Consider the following 24,826-nt stretch of genomic DNA (forward strand, 5'->3'; position numbering starts at 1 on the left):
TTCTTCTTCTTCTTCTTCTTCTTCTTCTTCTTCTTCTTCTTCTTCTTTCTTCTTCTTCTTCTCCTCTCCCCCCCCCCTCCTGTCTCCTGTCTCCACTGGAACTTAGGAGGCCTTCACAACCTGCTGACAAGTCAGGTTCCCTCTGGATCAAAAGAGGAAATATCATTCCATTCTATTTGCAGGTATGGTGATAGATTTGTGTCTTTAGGGTTACTATTAAGAAGGATATCTCCAATTTGTAGAAGTTTCTTATGACAGATTTGCATACTTTTACTGAACAAAAATTACCCTCAACTTCCATATGTTCTTAGTAGGTTTCAGCCAACCTAGAAATCTATTGTTGATTCCTTAAAGAGCATTGGAGGGGCTGTCTGAGAAAGTGTGTGTGTGTGTGTGTGTGTGTGTGTGTGTGTGTGTGTGTGTGTGTATGCGTGTTTGGGAGGCGAATAGTAAAGTCAACACTCCTCCCCACCAAATCCATTAATATAGTTCCCCTTCATGAACACAATGCTTTATTCAAAGTAGAGTACTCACAGAGCCTAGATTGTGTCAATTAATTAATCAACAGATATTAAGCATCTACTATTTGCCCAAAAGTGCTGGTGGTACAAAGACAAAACCTCAAACAGTCCCTTCCCTCAAGGAACTTACATTCTAATAAGGAACACAGAATGTATATATATATATACAAGTTACCTACAAAGTAGATACAAGGCAAACTTAGAGGGAAAGGTGTCCTGAAGATGAGCCTTGAAGGAAGCCAGGGATTCTAAGAGTGAGAAGGGAAGAGGTAGAGCCTTCTAGTCATGGGGAAACAGCCAGTGCAAAGGCATATGTTTTATGTTTCTTGATTCTGTCTTGACTCATGCCATTCTTTGTCCCCCTCTTTCTATCTGTCAAAATCTTAGTCATTGCAGCTTGCATGTCAACTTCTCCATAGGATTGTAGGGTCATAGACTTAAAGTTAAAAGGGACCTGACAGGCTGTCTAGTCCAAACTCCTCTTTCTTCAGATGAGGCCACTGAGTCCCAGAGAGGTAAATAGACTTTGTAAAGATCACGCAAATAGCAATTGACAGAGGAAGGATTTCAACCCAAGTCCCCTAACTCTAAAGCCAGTGATCTTTCCACTAATCCATACTACTTCTCTCTTGATCCCAGCCAAATATCATCTCTGCCCCATTGAACTCTCCTAGACCCTTATTCATTCCTCCCTTCATTGTTATGTTCACTATTTTTCTCTTCTATAAATTATGCATGAATATCTCTAATCTTCCCTAGTAGACTATGAACAACTTAAGGGCAGAGCATCACATTTCGTATGTCCTGGTATCTCTCACAGTTTTTTGTGAGTCACTAAATCAATTAATTCACTGTTGAATGCTATGGCTAAACTAGGAGAATTTTTTTCCTAACATGTCATTAACATTTTTTTTAGCTCTATTGGCTCAATATGATTTTGTTCTATGTGAAAGCATTTTTTTTCAAAATATACATTGCTTTTTGAATAGCCTGAAATTGTAGTTCCAAATAGGACTCTCAAAGAAGGGCCATTTATAGTCTAAATAATTCCACTTTCTCCAAGGTTACTGAACTAAAATTCAATGAAATTCAATTTGGTAAACATTTATTAAGCACCTCCTCAAAACATCTTCAAAAGAGAAAAAAATTAATATGCAACACCGCTGAGAAATCTGCAATAATGAAAGCAAAGGGACAAAAACCCATCAGCTGAAGAGCTAAACTATCAATTTTTTTTTCTAATTGCATTCTCCTTTTTGGTAATTCGGTGAGCATCACTTTATTCTTCTCTGGAGCAGCTGCACAAAAGATAAGTGTTGTTGGGCAATGTTGTTAGTAATGATGACTGAAAATGTGCTTAAAGATGAACTAGTCTGGGGAGTAAAAGCTCAGGACACAAGCTACAAAAGTGCCCTTTCCCCTCACTCATTGATCTCTTAACCAATCAACAGGTATTTATTGAGTGCTCAGCACTCTCCTCATCTTGGAGGCACTAAGTAACAACTACAGAGTAATAAGGATTGGTGACCTTTAGAAAGGTACAATGAAGGATCTATGAACATGTCCCCTAGGTGAGGTGAATAGGAGGTTGACATCCTTCATGGATACTGAATTTTCTAGTAAATTGAACTGGAAATGGAAAAGAATAAGAAAAAAAATGCTAAAAATATATGAATGGGCTATCAGTGTGACTGTCTCAAAAATAAGTTAAATAGACTCCATAGAAGCACTTCAATTTCTTTAAATAACTTTCCAAGACAATCAGCACAAGTTTAGAAACAAACCAACCCCAATCTCCAGTGCTCTGATTCCATTGGCCACAAGGGTAATAGATGAGGTGGCCTGGATGCAAGCTGAAAATCTAAGGCTGGATGTCTGTAATGGGAAGGTAGTCAAATCCTCAGGAGAGCAGTCATGAAATCATGTACATTTTCTCACTCACCTTCCCTCTTCTTTTTTTAGCCATGTTGATTCTCTTTAGGGATCAATATCAACTTCCTATGGGTAATAGCTCTGAGATACTGTTGCTATCAGAGGTGCAGACAGAGATTCCATTCTTTGATATTCAAACAGATTTCTGATCTCATTGATGTGGATGTACCCTCTAGTGATGAAGATGACAACCTATCTATTCATGCCTGACTAGCTTCTGTGGGACTCTTTTCCATATCCTCCTAGAAGTTTGTCACAGTTGGTATGCTCAACATGTCGGGCACCTTCCTTGCTTTTTTATGACACTATGAAGATACCAGTGAAGTATTTGGGCTATCCATTCCTTGTACTCACAAAGTGAATAGCCCACTATTTAAGAAATATACATCTTTGAGGCAGCTAGGTGGCGCAGTGGATAGAGCACCAGAGCTGGAGTCAGGAGGACCTGAGTTCAAATCCAGTCTCAGACCAGACATTTGACACTTACTAGTTGTGTGACCCTGGGCAAGTCACTTAACCCCATTGCCTAGCAAAACTAAACAAACAAAAAAAGAAATATACATTTTTGATTAATTTTTTATTCCAGTTTTCCTTTGTAATTTCTTATTTGTTATATGAGGCATCCTGTATGGTACAACGGAAAGCATGTTGGCTCTGGAGTCTGAGGATCTGGATTGAAATCACTAATTACATTTGGCAAGTAGCCTGGTCTCTGTGGAACCCAGTTTCTTTCATAGAAAAATGTCCAGGTGTCAGTTCCCTTTCAACTCTATTGTCTATGATCCTATGACCCACCATTGCCAATGAACCCTCTTCTAAATGATTTTCAAACCTTGGATATCATCTAAGAGATTTTCATGTAAGATCTAGTCACTTGAATATATGAACTAATACTACTAATGATGATGCATGACTAAAGGAAATGAAGGGCAAGGGTCGGCTTTTAGGATTTAGATTGAGTTTAAATATTAAAATTTAAGAAAAGAGACATTGTGACATGCTAATTGCTAAAAATACAGTAGGGTCCCAATCAATGCCAATTGTTGTTATTGTTGTATGTACTTTATTCTCAAAGATGGCCAATGACATCAGGAGGGTGATGTCTTGACCACAAGTGAACTGGGTTTAAGGCAGAGCTGTGCAAAATCATCAGCCTCACTCTCTCCTCCAGAGTCATCTGAGTCCAGTGGCAAGACACAGGTCAGGACAACCAGAGAAGGCCCCAGATGCAGTGGGAGACTTTGGCTTTTTTAAGCAAAGGTCTTTCCTAGGTCTCTGTCTGAGACAACACCATTCAATGATTCAAGGGTAGGTGTTGTTTGTCGATCATTCTCAAAGAGGATCTTGACAACAGGAAGGTGATGCCATGACTTGCAAGTGAACTGGATTTAAGTGAGGCAGAGCTGTGCAAAATCATCAGCCTCACTCCCTCCTCCAGAGTCATCTGAGTCCAGTGGCAAGAAATAGATCAGGATGACTAGAGATGGTCCCTGATGCAGTGGGAGACCTTGGCCTTTCCAGGTCTCCATTTCTCTGAAGCAACACTCATTCAGTGATTAAGGTTAGGTAAGAAATGAAGCAAAGAATGGCCTTGTTTTTTACCTTGTATTAAAAAATCACTCTAGGAGGAGAAGACCCTCAGGGTTTCTGGCCAGAATAGAAACAATTGCTTTTTACACTGATTCTGAGCCATAAGAGCCCAAATAATGACCAAGTGAGGCTTGGGCTGGGACCTATTATTGGGGAATCAGTGACAGCACAATTAGTCTAAATCATGAATCCCTAGAAGTGGTCACAAGTATTCTAATTCATAATATTGACATCATATTTCTGTAAAATATAGTAATTGGTTCTAGCGCAATGGAAAAGTGCAGTGTAAATTCACATAATGTGACCATTTCATAGGATTCTTTATTCCTACTAAGCCAGAACTTGTAATACTCAACTTATTTGAAATATATAAAAAGGAATCCACATTCTAAGAGACCAGGCAGCCTTTTATTATTGTTATTTTTTACTCAATTGTTTTCTGTCCTGCCTCTGTGTAGGTTTCCCCTTTTGTGTTTTCTAACTCTTCTTCCATGTGTTTGACAGTATACCTAGCATTGGAGACCACCTCAAGGAGTTTATATTCTGCAAGGTTGTAATATTTTTCATATTCTAGGTTTGTCCATAGAACCCTCAGGGGGCTAGGTTTTCTAGAACTATTGTCCACAAGCCTCTGGTGTGTTCCTCATTAATTATTAACTAGTCACCCAGAGTTAATTAACTTTTAGAAGTGGACATTTAGATGGGTGAAGCCAAGATGGTGAAGTACGGTCAGTAACACAACTGAACCATTATAATATTCCCATCCAAATAACTGTAAAATAACTCATAAAATCAATTTTGGGGACAGCAAGCCAACAAAAGGTCACAGTCAGAGGTTTATCCAGTCTAAGATAACTTAGGAGGTTGGCAGAAGAAGTTTGTAACACCAGGGTCAGGGCCCTAGTGGAGCCCATGTGGTCGCAGGCAGCATCAGCAGCAGGCCTTGGAGGTAGTTGTTATAGCAGAAGAAACAGCTATGGGAGCTCTCAGTTCAAAACTGTAAGGGTGTTGGACAACTGGTGAGAAAGAGATTACAGGGATCATTTGCTGGCACTGGGTGCAGCTGATGTGATTTGGCAACTCTATTGCCTGTATGCATTTCTGGCTCACATTTCCAGGACAGAGAGGAACACTTGGTCACAAGGGAGCAGGGGCACTAGTCAGAGTTTCAAGGAAAAGGAATATTAGCATTTGTGGATGCAGAAGAACAGGGGTCCTGTTCACAGATCCAGAGCCAAGAGGATGACTAGCACTTACAGCTATAAAGGAGCAAAGACCCTTCCTGGGTAAAGACCAGATCACAGACCAGGAGAGCTGAGAGCACACATCTCCTTTCATCATACCCCCTTGGGAACACTAGAAACCTGCAGAGTCCTAGAACTAGGTCTGAAAATAGCAGCATGAAAAACCTCAGGCTTGGGACAGTGCCTCCCCCACCCCAGGTGAGCAGAACACAATTTTAATATAAAGTTCAAAGTCAAGAAATGGACTGGGAAAATGAGCAAGCAACAAAAAAAGTACTTGACTACAGTGGCAGAGAAGACCAAAACATAAACTCTAAAGAAGAAAATAATGTGAAAACAGCAACAACCAAAGTCTCAAAAAATGCTAACTAGACCCAAGTCCAACAAGGATGCTTGGAAGAGTTAAAGAAAGAGATAAGAGTGGTAGAGGAAAAATTGGGAAAAGAAATGAGAGTCATGCAAAAAAAAAAATTGTGAAAAGAGAATTACAGTTGGTAAGAGAGGCACAAGAAATACTGAAGAAAATAACACTTTAAAAAAACAGAATTGGCCAAATGATTAAAAAAAAAGGCACAAAAACTCACTGAAAAAAAAACCTGACCCCTTGAAAAGCAGAATTGGCTAAATGGAAAAGGAGGTACAAAAATATACTGAAGAAAAAAGCAGAATTGGCCAAATGGAAAAAAAGAGGTACTAAAGCTCATTGAAAGAAATAAATCCTTAAAATTAGAATTGGGCAAGTGGAAGCTAATGAAACATCAAGAAACAGTAAAACAGCTAAAAGATGAAAAAATTGAAGAAAATGTGAAATATCTCATCAGAAAAACAACTGACCTGGAAAATAGATCAAGGAGAGATAATTTAACAATTATTGAACTACTTATGGACTTAAGGACTCTACATAAACAGAAGGCATAAATGTGAACGTACTTCACCATCTTGGCTTCACCCATCTAAATGTCCATTTCTAAAAGTTAATTAACTCTGGGTGACTAGTTAATAATTAATGAGGAACACACCAGAGGCTTGTGGACAATAGTTCTAGAAAACCTAGCCCCCTGAGGGTTCTATGGACAAACCTAGAATATGAAAAAATTACAACCTTGCAGAATATAAACTCCTTGAGGTGGTCTCCAATGCTAGGTATACTGTCAATATTGAAATAGGTATACTGAAAATAAAAACTCCTAAGAATATTACAGCAAAATTCCAGAGGTCAAGGAGAAAATATTGCCAGCAATCAGAAAGAAACATTATCATGGAGCCACAGTTAGGATCACACAAGATTTAGCAGCTTCTACATTAAAGTGAACAGCTTGAAATAGGATATTCTGGAAAGCAAAGGAGCTGGGATTACCACCAAGAATAATCTCCCCAACAAAACTGAGTATAATCCTTCAAGGGGGAAAACGGATATTTAATGAAATAGAGGACTTCCAAACACTCCTGATGAAAAGACTAGAGCTGGAAAGAAAACTTGACATTCAAACAGAAGATTCAAGAGAAGCATAAACAGTTAAACATGAAAGAGTAATCATAAGGGACACGATAAAGTTAAATTGTTTACATTCCTATATGGGAAGATGATACATGTAACTCCTAAGAACTTCATCATTATTAGGGTAGTTAGAAGGACTCTACATAAACAGAAGGCATAAATGTGAGTAGATTTTGTTGAAATGGCTCCCCCACCCACCCATAAAAAGGAGTTAGAAAGAGTGATATATTATTGGAAGAAAGGGAAAGAGAGGAGGTAGAATGGGAAAAATTTCCTCACATAAAAAAGGCATACAAGGAAGAAGTTTTATATTGGGGTGGGGAATAGCATGGGGGGGAGTGTCAGGTGATACTTGAACTTCATTCTCATTGGAATTGGTTCAAATACACACACACATACACACACTCAATTGTATATAGATATCTATCTTAACCAATATAGAAATAGGAGGGGAAGGTTATAAGAGATGTGGGCTGGGGTGGGGGGATAACAAAATGGAGAATGACTTAAGGGAGGTAGTAGTCAGCTTCCTTCCTTCCTTTCTTCCTTCCTTCCTTTCTCTCTTTCTTTCATGGCTGATACATAAATATATTTTCCATGATTTCACCTGTATAATTGGTATCATTTTGCTTGTCTTCTCAAAATTTAAAAAGAAAAGAATGATAAAAAATAATAAAGTTGAAAAATAATAATAAAAAGAACAAACAAAAAAGAAGAGTATATCTACTAAGGTGGTAGAGGAAGAACTGTTGGTATGAAACAATTCCCAGAACCCCAATGAGCACTTTCCCTCACAAAGGGTGCCTAAAGAAAGTGGGCTTATCCTTGAAGGTCAAATGTGAACTCTTAACTTCTGCTTCTGGGGGTCCTTTTCTCCACTCATTGAGTCTTTAAGAGATTCTCCTTAGTTGTAGCTCTCTCTGCCAGCATTCAAGGGTCAGTGCCCCAATGAAGTCCTTAAGTTTCTTTCCTTGGTGTGTCAAGTTTTCATTAACTTATCTCTCTGTTCCAGAAGAAGAAAGCTACCAGTTAGCCGCTGCTATCAATGCTGAGTCAAAGTCCAAATCTTTCAACCCCTCAAAGTTTACAATGGCAGGAGTGGGGAGTGGACAGGGAGTAGAAAGAATTCAAACCTTTAACCTGGAGTAATTTTCTTGACAACCACTATGCTGGTCAGTTTCTGGAAATGCTCCTGCTGGAATATTGGAATTCTCCATAGATATAGGCACCTATTGTATACTAGACACTATGCCAGGAATTTTGTCTTCCTCCAAGAATTATGTTCTTCCAAAATGTAACATGTCTCATATTCAAGTGGGCACATGTATATATGCACATGTTCATCAGTTTAACCTCAATACAACTATTTAATTCATTTTTTGTCAATTTCTCATACATGAATCTGAAGTTTCTTGCTATGAAAAATCCTGAAAGTCAATGAAAATTTTGATGGAAAGTATTGGGCTCGCTTAGAATGTATGGGAAAATTTTATTTGTGTTTACCAAATAAACATATAAATTGGATCATATTTCTTCCAAGTTCCCAGATGACATGCTGAGATGTTTCCATAGTTTGGCAAAGGAATGCCGATGTTTCACAAGCTCGGACCTGGGTCTGGATGAATCATATTATGCATGATTGTAACTGTGCCTCCTATACAAAGCCAAAATAACTGATCAAGTCACTGGAAAAAAAAAAATGGGAAAACTCTTGGCCGGCTGGCTGAATTTTTCGCTTTTCAATCAGTTCTTCTGGAACCATATAGCACAGCCTGTAGAATTGCATTATTGTTTGGCATAGCTCAAAGTCAGCTCAAGGTGACATTTATATAGCACTTTGCAGCTTACGAAGCATTTTCCCATACGTTATTACATGTGATCCTTATAACCACCCATTTGCTCTAGCTAGGCAAGGATTATTTTCTCTCTCTCTCTCTCTCTCTCTCTCTCTCTCTCTCTCTCTCTCCCTCTCTCTCCCTCTGGAAGAAGAGTAAACAGGTTTCCTCTTAGGGGCAGTAGGGCATTTTGGAAAAAGTCCTAGTATTTGTCTTTGGGCACATAAAAACTATCTGTGTGACCTTTAAATCATTTAACCTCTCTTAGCCTCAGTTTACTCACCTGTAAAATGAGAATGATAATTGTATTTAACTCATAGTGTCATTGTCCAGGGCAAATGAGATGTTTCCAAAGTACTTTGCAAACCTTGGAACACTGTAGAAATATCAGTTATTATTATTCTTTTAATTATTAGATTCAAAGAGTCCAGGAGAATGAATAAATAAATGAAAAAAAAATTGGTAAGTGCCTAAATAGTGGGAACACAAATACAAGCCAGAAAGGAGTTTACATTCTAATGGGAAGAGGGTGGTGATGGCATATTTGGAAAATGACCACAAAATGACACGGTTGCCTAGTTCCAGACAAAGTAAAGTGAAAAGTCAGAGCCTGGGGTCATATCGGAGCTGAGGGTTCCAGGGCAGAGAACAAGGTCTGACAGAACGGGGATGAAGAAGATAGCCAGATTGTCCAAACCAGTATGGATAAAGCTGAGACTACAGTTTAAGCATTTTGGCTTTGTTCTACTACTCCTTCATCTAAACTACATTGCCTCCCTAATGCAATGAGCCAGATGTAATGCGGATGAATTAAACCCAAAACAAAATACATAATACCCAACTGTCACATAAACTCCAAATCTTAACTCTCTACAGTCTGGCTTCAGGCCTCATCATTCAACTGAAACTGATCCCTCCAAAGTTACCAATAATCTCTTAATTGCAAAATTGAATAGACTTTTCTCAATGTGCATCCTTCTTTCCCCTCTGCAGCCTCTGACACTATCAAACACCCTCTTCTCTTTGATACTCTCTTCTCTGTAGATTTCCATGACATTACTACACCCTGGCTCTCCTCCTAGTTGGATGACCAATCCTTTACTGTCTTCTCGTCTAGGTCACACCAACTAACCATGGGTATACCTAAAGGCTTCTTCTGGGCCTTCTTCTCCTTTCCCTCTATACTATCTCACTTGGTGATTTCATCAGTTCCCATGGAATCACTTATCATCTCTATGCTGATGATACTCATATCTGCTTACATAGTCCTAATCTCTCCACTTACCCAGTCTTCCTTCTCCAACTGCCTATTAGACATTTTCAAATGGATGTCCCATGGTTATCTTAAGCTCAACATATACAAAACCAAACTCATTGTTTTCTCTCCCCTTCTCCAACCAACCCTTCCATTTTCTGAACTTACCTATTACTTTCAAGGGCAACACTATCCATCAGTCACCCAGACTGGATGCTTAGGTGCCATCATCTATTCTTAAATCTCTCTCACCCTCTTTCCCTATATCCACTCTTTTGCTGAGTCCTATCAGTTTTAGCTTTATAACCTCTCCCATAAATGTTCCCTTCTCTACTCTGATGCTGTCACCCACTTGATGCAGAACCTTATCACTTCATGTCTATACTATTTCAATAACCTGCTAGTTGGTCTCCCTGCCTCAAGTTCCTTCCCACTCCAATTCATCCTTCACTCAGATGTTAAATTAATCTTCCTAAAGCACAGGTCTATGTCATCCTTTTAATAAATTCCATTGGTTTCCTATTAATTCCAGAATCAAATATAAACTCTTCTATTTGGTGCTCAAAGCTCTTCATAACTTGGTGCTCTCTTATCTTTCCAGTCTTCTTATATCTTATTCCCTCTCTACCCTTACACATGTTCTGTGATCTAGTGACACTGGTCCTTTGCTGTTCCTTGCACAAGACACTCCAAATCCCCACTCTGGGAATTTCACTGGTTGTTTCCCATGCTTGGAAATCTCCCTCCTCATCTCTACCTCCTGACTTCCCTGGCTTCCTTGAAATCTCAGCTAAAATTACACCTTTTTCAAGAAGGCTTTCTTAATCTGCCTTGATGTTAGTGACTCCCCTTTGTTGATTTTTTTCCTGTATAGTTTGTTTATATATATTTGTTTTCATGTTTTCTGCCTCTTTAGACTAGCTGCTTGGACTATATTTTGCCTTTCTTTGTAGCCCCATTGATTAGTGCAGTCCCTGGCACATAGTAGGTGCTTAATAAATGCTTGTTGACTACCAAACATTTTATCAGTTGTTAAGAAAGAGCAAAATGATTTTCCAAAGGCTTGCACAAGGATATGTATCACTCCTCTTTTTCATTTTTACCTTGTCCTTCAGTTTATCTTGTCTCTCAAGATCAGAGAAATGACCAAAAAGAGATTAGGAAGAGGGCAAGAAGCCTGCAAATTCACAACTTGGAGCAACAAAGCCCCCTTTTACTCTTTTACGAATAAATATTTAGAAAGGCAGAAAAAATTTCCCCAAATGGCTACCAGACTTTGGATATAAATCTGGATTACTGACCATTGTATGTCTCTGTCACTTTGCGAAGATAACAATTTTAGAAGCCCAAGCTTAAACAGTCACCTCTAGGAGAATCAGATGCACCTGTCTATAAAGTTCACATCCCACAGGAGTATGTTGGTGATTAGGCTAAAACTAGAACTAGAATTTCATACGAGTCTTCTTCCAGTCAAGACATACTGGTCCATAACTCAACTGAAATCAGAGACTTTTCCACTCCCCCCAGAGAGGATAACACAATCATGTTTATGTTTTTCATCCTTTCCCCCTCGATATTGGCAATCACATTGGCAATGAGGAAATGATGCATGCATCTCATGATGTATGTACCTAATGGCTTCTGGAACAACAGAATGAATAAGGGCCCCCAACTTCTTGTCCATAAACAATAGGAATTTTAAAGCTATTAACAGGAGCTGGGTATTCAAGGACAGTTCATTTATCATCCGATGGCTAGCCATGGTGTCAGGCCTTGCAGTCAGGTCCTGAAAAATGGGCTTTGACTTCACCTACTGTAGCTGTACAGCTGCTCTTTCCCAGAGCTTTTAGTCAGATTTCCTCAACCCTATACACCACTTCGTAGTAGACTTATAACTCTCTGCAGGCATGCCACACAAATTCATTAGGTGACCCAAGGCAAATGAAGAGATTTCATTGCTGCAAGCCAAGAGGCAGCTTTTAATTTAAACCAGAATTATGACTGCACATCAACTTTGCCCTTTGTTCTCAGGGAAGAAGTGCGGAAAGGGTGGGAAACATTGGGGTAACTTGAAATTGAAGGCATCCCTGGAGGGTGTATGATGGTTCTGCACTCACCATCATTTGGAAAAGGGTCAGGTTTCATGGCATTATAGAAGGAACAGACCTTTGGAGAAAATCATTGTTATGGTATGGTTCTCTTTTTGCTTTTTGTTCCTAGACCTGTGATTTAATTGGTGAAGGGGAATCCATATGGAAACTCCCCCTACTAATGCAAATTGGCAAAACTCAGCTGTAACTTCCAGTACAAACGAGTAATCTAGGGCACTGGTAGTCTGGGTGACTTTTCTTTGATCTAGCTTTCAGAAGCAAGACTCAAACCAAGATCTTCCTCACTCCAAAGCTGATTTTCTATCTACTAGCCATGGCATATTATTATCAGGATAGATCTCACTTAAGTTTTGCTTCTAGGTCAAAGTCAGGTGCTCAGTCTATGCTTGAACATGAGTATGGGTTATAACCTAAGCCAATTATCTTGCAAATGAATGACATGCAGCACAAAGAAGACTGGACAAGAGGAGATGGATAAATCAGTTAAAATCTATCACAACAGCATGAAGAGGAAAAAAACAAAAACAAAAACCTTGAAGTCAATTTTGGCCTGGTGCTAATGGGTTAGTGGGACGATCTCTGAATACAAAGGACAGTTTTGAGAACAATTTTTTTCACACATTTTCTTACACCTTAGCAAACTCTCAGCTGATGAGATGGTGATTATTCCCTGGTAGGCTTTCCTAAGGCAATGGAGAGAATTGGCCGGTGGGAGAAAAAGTCTGACCTTGAAGTGCCACCAATGGGGAGAAGATAATAAAACTAGAGAGAGGTGTGACTGAGTAGGAAAAGGAAGACTGCAGGTACTAACCATCAAACCTAGCCCTTCCCTTTAGTAAGAGAAACACTGAGTCACAAAAGCCATAGAAAGACTAACAGATAATGAAATCCTAGATAAGGGGAAATGCTTGACTTCCAAAAAAAACACGTATAGAGTTGTAAAGCAAGACTTTCTACATCGTTTTTGAATTGGCAGAGACTCTGCAGAGGATTTATAGGAGGCATGAACTGTATCTGCCTCTCTGAACTAGATTGAAAAGGGCTGTGGGCTAAGAAACAGGTAGATAAAGAATCCCTGCTAAACTAAGGATTTGTTTAAAGAAGTCAGCTGTCCTTTTTCACTTAACCATTTTCTAAATAGTCTGTCTTCTCTTTCATCATTTCATAGCCTCCATTTTTGCTTACCAAGATAACTCAACTAGCATTCCAGATTGCAGGGGGTTCAAAATAAGGAAATGTTTAAAACTGGGTTAGACAAAGAAATAACATTGAGGTACTGGGGGTGAATAAAGTCAAACTAACGGGTAAGGAATTGACTTCCAGCATAATAACCTTATAGTTTAATCCATTTGAAGGAAAACCACCACCAACAAAACACCCCCAAACCATATATGACACTGTCACCTAGACAACCACTCAAATTAACTGAGCTTCTTGGTTGGCTATCAAAAATGAAAGAGGTACTATAGGGAGGTCAGGTTCAAAAAGATAAACTGTTAAATTATGAATAACTTTATCAAGTTAAGAAAAGGTATGAGAAATACTATATGTTATAGGCTCAATCAGTTTCAAGAAGTGACCCTCTTGTCACATTTTGCACTTACAATTGATTAGAAACAGGAGATAGACTACTGATTTCCTCAGGGGACAATTAATAATGATCCTAAGAATATAAGTAGGTGTATAAATGTACATATATATACACACACATACACCTACACACACACATATATATGGTAAATATGAGTTACACATACATATGTAAATATGTATATTATATATGTATATCATATGATTGACAATAAAAATGTGCCCTTTGGTTTTTAACAAAATAACAAAAATTAACAAAATAGTTACAATTATACAAATTTAACTAGATGATGATGCACTCAGTTTTATTGTATTCAATGAGTTTCAGATAGGAATAATCCTTGAAAAAATCACTCTCCTGCCATTTTTTATTACATTTACTATTATATGGAGTATTACATAGATGGATTAAATAATTGGGTTTTTTTTTTTTGGGTGAAGCAATTGGGGTTAAGTGACTTGCCCAGAATCACACAGCGAGTGTATATTATGTGTCTGAGGCCGGATTTGAACTCAGGTCCTCCTGACTCCAAGGCCAGTGCCCTATCATAAATAATTGCTTTTTGTAGTTGTACATTCATTATGAACATAATCAATACATTCTAGGAGCAGACAGGACAACAGGGTTGCTATGTACCTCATCCTGTTCTTACATGACTTGGGGGTCCTATGCTAAGTATATTTTGAAACTTTTTCATTCCATGTATCTTGGAAATTAGGAATATATGATACAGCAACATCTTAAGATGTTATTGTTAAGATTTTCATGAATCAAAATTAATGTCTGAATGATTAAGGGCAAACATTTAGTCTTTGATAATGTTGCAAATCCATTCCAATGTATTTGTTGCAATCTCAAAGATATTTTGATATCTGCACTTGAAGTAAGGACATAAACTGTCTCAGTTCATGATAGATAGGGAGCTTTTGATGTATAATTCTAGACACTAGGTCGAGTCCTGTTAGGTACTCAGTTGGTATTAGAATTTTTTTTCTAGTTTACTGCAATTTTTTGCAGAGTTTCTACCATTTCAATCCATAATCTACATTGATCACTAAATCCAGTCGATAAACCTTATGTAATTTCTGGTGGCAATGACTTGCCATCATAAATTGCCGTTTCCCCAAAAAAATCCACCAACTAACTTTTACTACTTTGTGTGTGCGTGTAGATAGAAAGATAGATAGATAGATAGATACATATGTATATATAAACTTTGTTTTTATGGTATGGATAAAGCTATATGCACTAGTCATCTGCCTCATTAGAATGTAAGCTCATTGCAACTAAGGATTGTTTTATTCTTTATACTTATATCCTTAGCACCTAACATAGGGCTTGACACATATCTGCTTAATCAATCAATCAATCAACATTTATTAAGCACCTCCTATGTGCCAAGCATTATGCTAAATGCTGGAGATAAAAAAACAAGAGGCAAGAGACAACCTCTGCCCTCAAGGAGCTTACAATCTAATAGGGGAGAAAACATGAAACAAATACATATACAAAACAAGCTATAATAGGATAAACAGGAAAGAATTAAAAGAGATAAAGCACTAGGAAAGGTTAAGAAATACTTGTTGACTGGCTGACTGATTGATTCAACCTGACATTTGGATTCATTCTCAAAGCCTTCAATCTGTTTCTTTCCTTAATGTATATAAGAATTTCATGCATACTGAGTCTAAGCAATATTTTTATATCACTGGAGAAAGAATTCATGAGGTAAAGGAATGATTTAATATATATTTTAGAGCTCTCTTGCTTAATGCCATGCATATACATCATATAGTTAATAAATAATTTTCCATTTCAAACTATCTTTAATTTTGAAGCCATACTCTTTTATATTTAGAAGAGATGACAGATTTAACAATAGGCAGAATTAAAATCAGCCTGCATGTTCTAACTGAAAAATGCCACCTGTATATCAATTATTCTTGACATCGTGCTGGTGATGTTTTAAACAGAGAGTGGTTTTCCATGAGGACATCAAACACTATTATTCTCACTACATTTGAGTCTAATTTTGTGCATTTATAGTATATGAGTAGACCAGGAATATATAACAGATTTAAAGCCTTTGTAAAATCAGTCGAGGCAGTATAAACATTATGATGTTTTCTGGCAGCTTGTTCAATAATTACCAAATTGATAATATGTTGATCTTTATGTCCTGGAATTTTTGGCCTATCTTTTTTGCTCTTCAGCTAATTAATATTGCTTTGTTATAACTGGTAAATTTTTTTAGTGATTCAAGTTATTAATTATTTTTATAAAGTACATAAACACATAATTGGTCTACATTTGGAGGAGGACACAGTGTTCTTATTTTTCAGTAATAAATATGTGATGCCTTTTGTTAAGGGGGGGAGGGGAGAAGCAGGTTTATGTCTAAGACAAAGCTGGTAAAGTCCTTTGCAGTGATCCACTTTGAACCAATAATTACGGATCTTATCCAGTCCTGCCAGTTACTAGTTTTGCAGGGTAATTAGAGTCTAAGACACCTCCAAGTAGAGTTTCAAAGACCTTTTTTTGACATAACCATTCTGACATTTGTCATATGAATAGTGTGCAAGCCATTTATTTCTCATTTAATCCACTTTACATTTCCAATGCGTTGGAATCATTGCTATCAAACCGATGACCAAAAAGTTTCAAATTTTCACATCCTACTCTAAGTTTTTTTCCCCTTCACCTCTAATTGTTTCACATAATAAAGTCACTTATAATAAAGTTGAATTGCTTATGCTGTTTTCTGAACTGCTTTGACTCCATGAATCACCTTAATCTTTTAATTCTTGCTTTCAAACACTGATGAAGGGAATCTAGAATTAATGATATGCTTTGGTTTTCTGGATTTCTTTCCATATGTTTCTTTTTTTTTCTTGCCCTTACTGGTGCAAGATGGCATTCAAGTGTTCTATGTTGTGTACCAGCTCTATATTAACATAATCTTTTGGTGCCTTCCCATAGGTCAATAGTTCCCTCAAATTCATTTTGGCCATTAGGTGTTTGATGCTTGACCTTTGGAGCATACTTTGTGAGTTCCACCTTTCCAGCAATGGTTCTTACTAGGCCAACAACATACTTTGTCCATCTGTCAAATATCATGAAGAAATATTCATTTATGATGGTTATAGAAAATATCATTTTAATCTAGTCAGATTTTAGTAGATCCTTGATTTCATCTCTTATTTTCTGTCATCTAGCTTGGTAATAAGGTTTTTTTCTTCTTGTATATAATTGCTTTGATTTGGTTTACAGCACATTGTTTTGTAATTTGGAGCTGAGTGCATCATTGACAAAAAAAAAGGTACTATTAAGTCTTGGCTTTATATGGGTGTGGTCTGTTTCTAATTTTTTAATGACACTTTCATGGTTTGCCTAAGTGGTCAATGAGATCTGCATTGAAACATTTCTCCACATTAAGGTACTGATATTTCTAATTGGGTCTGATGTATTTCATCCTCTTCTGCTACCAAAACACTGCAGAGTGCCATTTACTTGGCAGCTAGGTGGCACAGTGGATAGAGTACCAGTTCTGGAGTCAAAAAGACTCATCTTCCTGAGTTCAAATCTGGCCTCAGATATGTATTAGCTGTGTGATTCTGGGCAAGTCACTTGATGCTATTGGTCTCAGTTTCTTCATCTGTAAGATAAGGTGGAGAAGGAATTGGCAAACCACTCTAGTACTTCTGTCAAAAAAGCCCAAATGGGGTCATGGAGAGTTGGACAATACCGAAACATGACTGAAAACACACACACACACACACACACAAACATCTCCGTGTTAAAGTAATCATCAAAATGGTTCCAAGTATGGCCACCCTATGACCTTATTCTACTCTGTTTATTTAATAGATCATTAGCAACAACTTTAATAACCTAGTCAGGTCACTGACTAAATCAGTTGCAGGCACTATCTTTTTCCTTTTTTTTTTTGTATCCCCATTGCTTAGTATCTTGCTTGATATATAGTAGGTGCTTAATAAATATTGATTAACTGTCTGACTCAATGAAAGATCAATGTTAGGGTATTATTGTTGTCATTATTATTAATAATAAAGAATATGCAAAATATAAAACTATCAAGGAGAAAGCTGTGATTGAATATGTTAAGAGACCTATTGGCATCCTGAAATCAAAGTTGAATGGGAACACATTAAAAACAATGGACACCCATTTAATACCAAACTTGATGAATACTATTAAGAATTCTAAAATAGATCAAAATAGATTTAGAAAGTATCTTTAAAGGGAAAAATATTTCAGCAAAACATAGGAATAGCCTCAAGGAACTACCTTAAAATAGCTAGAGTAAGATTAACATTCTTTGCCAAAAAAGAAACAGAGAATGAATATCCATTCTTAGAGCACTTTATAGGAAAGTCAGAAAACTTGCAGAAATACTTTTAGAATGGGCAGACACTACTTTATGAAACAATAATAAAGTCTGTAAGCAGCTACATCAATAATTTTATCCAATGTAACCAAAAGCAGTTATCTTCAGAAGAAGCCTATGAAACAGCTAAGATCCTAGAGTAGAATCAAAAAGCCATCCATGGGCAACCTCTACATGAACTCAGGTAACAATATATCAAAAAACGGCAAAAAAATTCCTGAGCCATGCAAATTTATTTAGCAAAATAGAAAGATTTATGTTGGTGATTCCAGACCAGATCATTACCAACACATTACAAAAAGATTTATCTTGAAGGAATCAAGACTTATTGATCTATGAAGATTATACAAGAAAATGGAAGGCATTTTGCTTGACATCACTGTAATCTATGAAAAATTTGCCCACCTGCCAAACACATAGCTACAGGTGGCTAAATTATAAATCAGAAATTCTCTGATGTTCATAGAATGAGAAATGATAAATCCCTATACTAGCAATATAGACATCAAATATCCTTGAGAACTCAATACATAAACTACAATAGACCTGGAACAGGTCTGTACTTAACAGGGATGCAAAAAGAGGTAAGAATAACATTTTAGTATCTCTTGCCATGCCAAATATTCACAGATGAAAATCATGTAAGAAATGGATGAAGTATGTAATATCCCTGTTGTCCTATATGCAATGGAGCTTTCCTGAAGATGTATTCAGTGAGTTTACAGAGGATAAAGAGTATGCCCTAATACTTTTATTCATCTATGAAGAGCAATTATTTTATCTACCTTTACAACAATCAACAGAATACTAAATGCAAAGCAATACTAATGTAAAATATAAAATATAAAATAATCACAGCAATATATCGACTTGTCCCAGGACCATTTCTTTCTGAATTCCATCAAAAGAGATGAAATGAATAACATTGTTATTAAAGTGGCAATAGCCTACATCTGCATAATGAACATACATTATTGAATTTGCTTTGCACAACAACCCTTTGAAGTAGGTAGCACAAATGTTATTATTCTCATTTTACAAATATGGAGAAAGAGGTTCATGGAATTTTAAAGACTCAACCGAAGATTACACTAATAATAGATGGAGTCAGAACTTAGAATTAGGTTTTTTGACTCCAAGTCTGGTGCTTTTACTAGCAAGACCCTACTTTCAGTAATATTTATTCTTTCATTTGTCTTCTCATTTACTCATCTAACACATTTATTGTTTACATATTCTAAAAGCATTAGAGGATTTAAAGAAGTATAGCACATGCTTCCTGACCTCAGGGAACTTTAAATCTAGGGGATAATATAAAGTCAAACTACCAAAAATGATTATTCCTTTCATGGTTTTACACTATTTTGTTTTCTGTTAGACTTCAACGCACTACATGGAGGTTAAATGACCCCTTGAGATTCTTTTGAACCTTATGATTCCATAGGTCTGTCTTATTTGGCTCTTGTACTGAATTTTCCTTAAGGCATATAAGTCCTTAGAAATGTTTGCTTTCAAGAAGCTATTTTCTCTGAGAATCAAGCAGGTATCAATACCACACTTTAAAGGATATTTTGTAGTAACAACTTCTAGGCAGCTGTACAATATTTTTATCTAAAGAGATAAAACTGAAGATCTATTTGCCTTTTTTCCCAAAAGAAAATGATTTACACTGAATTTCCTTTTAAGTCCTTGCCTAACAGGAAATAAGTACATCTATAGTAAGTTTATTGTTATTCAAGAGCCAGCTGTTTAATAAGAGCCCTCTTTTGTCCCTATAGAAATCTGGAGGCATTTACATACAGTACTGTGAAATTCTTCCTTCTCCTGATAAATGGAGGTTTGTTTCAGTGTTGTATACACCAACATTTTTAGATAAAGTGGCAAAGAATTCATCATACTCTTGCTGAACAAGAAAGCAAGGTTGCAATAATTGATAATTATAAAAAAAAAGTAGGGAACTGAATCTCATAGCAATACAGAAGACAATCATACATCAGGACTTTTTTGCAATCTACTAATTAACTAAGAGGAAAGTTTGGGGCTTTATTTTATCTATTCTCAGGTATATAATTTGGGAATTCATTCCAAAACATTTTACCGTGGGGGTGGATTCTTTTCCATAGGGGTGGTCTATACAAAGCCATCCTTCTCTAGGCCATTTAGAGTCAACTTTCAACAAAGGCTTATTAAATGTTGACTGCATACAAAGTACTGTGTTGGTAAAGGCAATTGTTATAGGGACAAATTCTATCTTCATGGATTTATGAAAATCAATAAAAATCTGTATAGTTGAAATACAAAACTAACTTAGATTTCTATATTCATTTATTTGCTTCAGATTATAAAAACATGGTTCTACAGATCTTCTTATTGCTCCTTTTTCTCCTTCAGTGTGACCAAATAAATAACCTTTGCACTTGTGAATCAACTATACATTTAATACTTACATTTTTGTTCCCCAAATATACCAATATACAAAAATACATGCTTTTCGTATAGTACTCCCTAAATCCTTGAAATCAAAAAGAGTAATTGTGGGTAATGTATGGTACATGCCTAAGCATGCTTAAATAGAATTATTCAACATGCCAAGCTGAGCACACAGATCAAAAGATGTCATCAAGTTATCTTTACTTAGCCCCAGACAGGAAAGATTCCATGGGAATTTTAAAGTAAAGGAAGCCTCCTATTTACAAATGGGTTGTGTTAACGTTCATTAAAGTCAGATGTTTGAAACCTGGAACACATTATTTTTTCCCAAGAAACAATGTTTAAATAATATATGAACTTACAGGCCAGCCTGCAAATACCTATTTAATATATAATAGAACTGGACTATTGTTTGTTTGTAATGAAAAATAGGAGAAAAAAGATTATTGTAATATTAGTAATTAACAAAACAAATACAATTCAGCAAAAAAAATTGTTTTCTTTTTTCTGAAGATCATAAGAAAGAAAAATAGGATTAATTAGATGAAAGAAACTTCTGAAAAGATTCTGAATGGGATTTATGGGTATTTTCAAGGGCTTTAGAGGTTGATGGTGTAGTTTTTAAATATTTTGATTACATTTCAAAAATTAGGATCCTATATTAAAATCTTAGAGGTCATCTAGTACAATCTTTCACTTTATAAATGATATCTAGAGAGGTGATGTCACTTGCTGAGGTCACATAGGAATTATGCATCAGAATCAGGATTTGAACCCTGGTTCTCTGACTCCCTAGCCCTCTTTCCTGTGTTTCACACTGCCTCCTATTTATGAATTTCCTTACCCTAAGCACATCTATTGTGCTGAGACATTATGATTAGGATCATTTTAGGGGTCGTAAATAGAGCCAAGAGTGGGAAAGACCTTACTTTGGTAAAAGGGCAATTCAGAGTACAAAGAAATTAAAGGGGACTTCTTAACATATATCTGATTATCTGTTGTAGTTATGAGTTATGAAAAATTAAAGGGATAGATCTTCATCATGAGTAGACTAGTAGTGTACAGACAGATAGACTCAGAGTCAGACATAGCTGAGTTCAATCTTGCTTCAGGTGCTTACTAGGTCTGTGGCCATGGGCAAATCACTCTGTGCCTTCATTTCTCATCAGCAAAATGTAAGGGTTGAACTCAAAGGCTTCTAAGCACCCTTCTAGTACTAAATTTACAATCCTATGATACTGTGACCTTTGATAGAGAAGAAATGAAGTGGTGAGAGGGTCTGAAAGTTCACTGTTCCAACCAGCAGATGACCCCACTGGGCTAGGACAGCTTTGTTGTCTAGGATGAGAGAAAGAAGGTTGAGATGAGTTGTTTCAGGATGGTTGAAGAGAGAGACAGGCAAAGATCCATTTGCATCTATGCAGATTTGAAGGTCAAGTGTTCATACTTCAGGAAATGTCTATATTATAAATTCTCATCTGGGCTAGGGTTGCTCCAACACTGCATAGCTTCTGAACCGTAGGTGATTATCAACACTCAAAAACACTCTTTTCAAGTACATCAGCAAATTTGCCGTGTCAGGAAATGAGACATTTTTCCCCTATGTTCTGATTTTATGATTGAAAAATATGTGCAGAGAAGAGGAAGAGGGAGAGAGAGCAAGGCTACATTGTGGTTAACTAAGGGGAAAGTTATGAAGAAACTTTAAAAATGACACCAGGCTTTATGCTTGTTGGCACCCATATTTTTTCTTAGATTTCCATCTTCATGATAGCAAACCATTGTGATTGGTGTGCATGATAAAAGGGAAAATGCCAATCACTCACTGATTTGGTGCCTTCCTACATTTTCTGAAGGTCACTTGCAGTTCAGTGGTACTATTTCACTTGACCTTTAAAGCAAAATATATAACTTGCCAATTCAGAGAGTAAAAATGAGAAACTCAGCATATTTTTACTTCCATGACCATACTAATGGAAGGCATTCTCAGACAGTTGTTTCTGATAGTCTCATTATTTCTCTTGAATTATGTGTTGAAAATATTTAATACTTGTGCTTCTGTGATTTAGATTTCATTTATATTATTAATTTGTTCTCATTGATATTTGCCTCTGGTGCCAAGAATAAAGAACTCTTATGGCTGATGAGCAAGTCTCATGAGATTTGATAAAGAGACTCAGAAAATGTTCACATTGGGGCCACATCTATATCAAGAATCCATTGGGCAGGAAGAAGATTGTACTTTATGATCATACTGTCTTTCACCAGTGAGCACTGACTTTTAAATACCCTTTGATACATCACAACATATCTCAAATAGATTGAAAGTAATTAACATCCTGAATATAGTAGTATGGCCACATTTAATTATCAGATGGCTACTTTCCCTTGGGATATTTGACAGCTGGCTGAAATGTTGGTGCTCATTTAAAGCCAGAGAGAAGACCTTTGACTTGAGGAAAGGTCACCAAATTGCCATTTGTTAAATATAAGTGCTAAATGTCTAGATTAAAGGGGGAGAGGCTGGAAAGATAGCAGACTAATTGGCATCTAAAAGTTTTCAAGAAAAATAAAATTGAGTCTGGGGATGATGGGGAAATTATATGAGGGATGAGAAGATCCTCAGTCAATGTTACTTATAATGAGATGGATTTACATATGCCCACAATACCCAACATTCAGGAAGAGAGTAAAAAAAAAATTCAAACTCTCCTGATCCTTAAGTACAGGCTCAAATTTGCCAAACTTACCATATACAGGAAATAGACAAAATAGATAGGAGGAAAAGTCAGGAAAATACACCCTTTGAGATGTTATTCTCTTTAAAAATGCTGGAGTGGGACCCAAACCTAGTGAATCTGATATAGTAGTACTGGAAATTAAATGCTTAACAAACTATGTTTATTATTGATGCTTTTTCTCTTTAAATATCACCTTAAAACTAGAACTTACTTGTGTTTTTGTAACAAATAAGAAATAGAAAAGCAATATAGCACAGTGGATAGAGGCCAGCTTTATGGTCAGGAAAACCTGGGTTCAGACCTCTGATGCATACTAATCTTTTCACCATGGTCACTCAGACCCAGAAAATGCTTGAAAACTATAAATTACATATGTGTTACTAAAACTGTGAAATATTCACACCCTAGGAGTTCTTCCATCCCTCATTCTAGCAGAAATAAAAATTATAGTTTCAGTTTACCACTACAAAAAACATCAACTATATATATGCATATATATATATGTATGTATGAATGTATAATGTATGGGATTGTGTCTGAATGGGCTAACTATTTTCATTTTTGTTCAAAGGAATCCAGATGTTTGTACTTACTATGTGAGAACTATGGCCACGGCATCATTCAACACACTCTCCCCAAAAAGCAGTGTGTACAGATCAGTATCAACATGTAGTTCATGGAAAATAGCCAGTACCGTCACTAGGAAAAAACAAAACGTATACACACAGAGTGAATCACAGAGACACAATGACAACATTTCTATAATTTTTATTACCCACCACCACCATCCCCAAAGATTTATTTCCCATTTTGCCACCTATGCACTGGCTGTTCCACATCCCTAGAATACTCTGTCCCCTCACATCCACCTTTTAGTTTTTTTCTTATTTCTTTCAAAACTGAGCTTTTAGAATCCCACATTCCACCCTTCCCCAAGTTCTAGTCAAGCATCACATGAAAACATTTTTGCTTGTTCACTCCCCACCCCCCAAATTTTGTATAAAATTATTTATGTCCATGGTATCTCCCCTAAGAGAATTTCATTTCCTCTCCCTCAAGACCATTTCTTTTCTTTTCTTTTCTTTTTTTTGGTCTTTGCATTCCTACTACCCAGCATAGTGTCTGGTACATAGTAGGCATTTAATGAATGTTTGTTGTTTGATTAATTAAATAATAATGCTGCTATGTTATAGTGTTTTGGGAAAAGATAAAGGAGATTCAAATAACTTTTACTGGTGAGTAACTGTAAGATGGAGGTAAGGTTGGTTGTTGTCCTTTGTACTTGAAGAGGACTGAAATGACATCATTATGTCATGCTTGATGTACATAGATAGACTTCAAAAGATGGCTCTTAACAAGTGTCCTAATGTTAGTGTGATAATTGAGATTTTTCAGATGTATTGTTTGATATTGTAGTTATACTTGGATTTCAATATGGAGTCACTTAGGCTAAGTGGTCCTAATGCTCATAAAATATAAGCAATAACAAACAGGTTGTACTTTTCCTCTGTTCTGACTCATTCTAATTCTGTGTCAAGCAATTAATGATCACAGCTTCTGATTGGATAAGACTCCAGGCTGATTGCAGCAGCCTGTGACTCACTCTTTTCCTGCTGCCTCAGACAGACAACTCAGACCCTCACCCAATTTCTGGTCTTGATAAGGAAACT

At 36.7% G+C, this 24,826-nt stretch overlaps 1 protein-coding gene across 2 annotated transcripts in view; it reads right to left on the reverse strand.

Moving 5' to 3' along the window:
• Window positions 1-24,826, reverse strand: part of SLC9A9 (solute carrier family 9 member A9) — a 736,009-nt gene that overhangs the window by 465,613 nt on the left and 245,570 nt on the right. For both annotated transcript variants that reach the window (XM_027875882.1, XM_027875883.1), the window contains exon 6: window positions 23,750-23,855. In XM_027875882.1, coding sequence (XP_027731683.1) covers window positions 23,750-23,855 — 106 coding nt within the window. The remainder of the gene's footprint in view (window positions 1-23,749; window positions 23,856-24,826) is intronic.

Source organism: Vombatus ursinus, unplaced genomic scaffold, assembly GCF_900497805.2.
Source record: "Vombatus ursinus unplaced genomic scaffold, bare-nosed wombat genome assembly UNPS02014810.1, whole genome shotgun sequence".
Lineage (NCBI taxonomy): Eukaryota > Metazoa > Chordata > Mammalia > Diprotodontia > Vombatidae > Vombatus > Vombatus ursinus.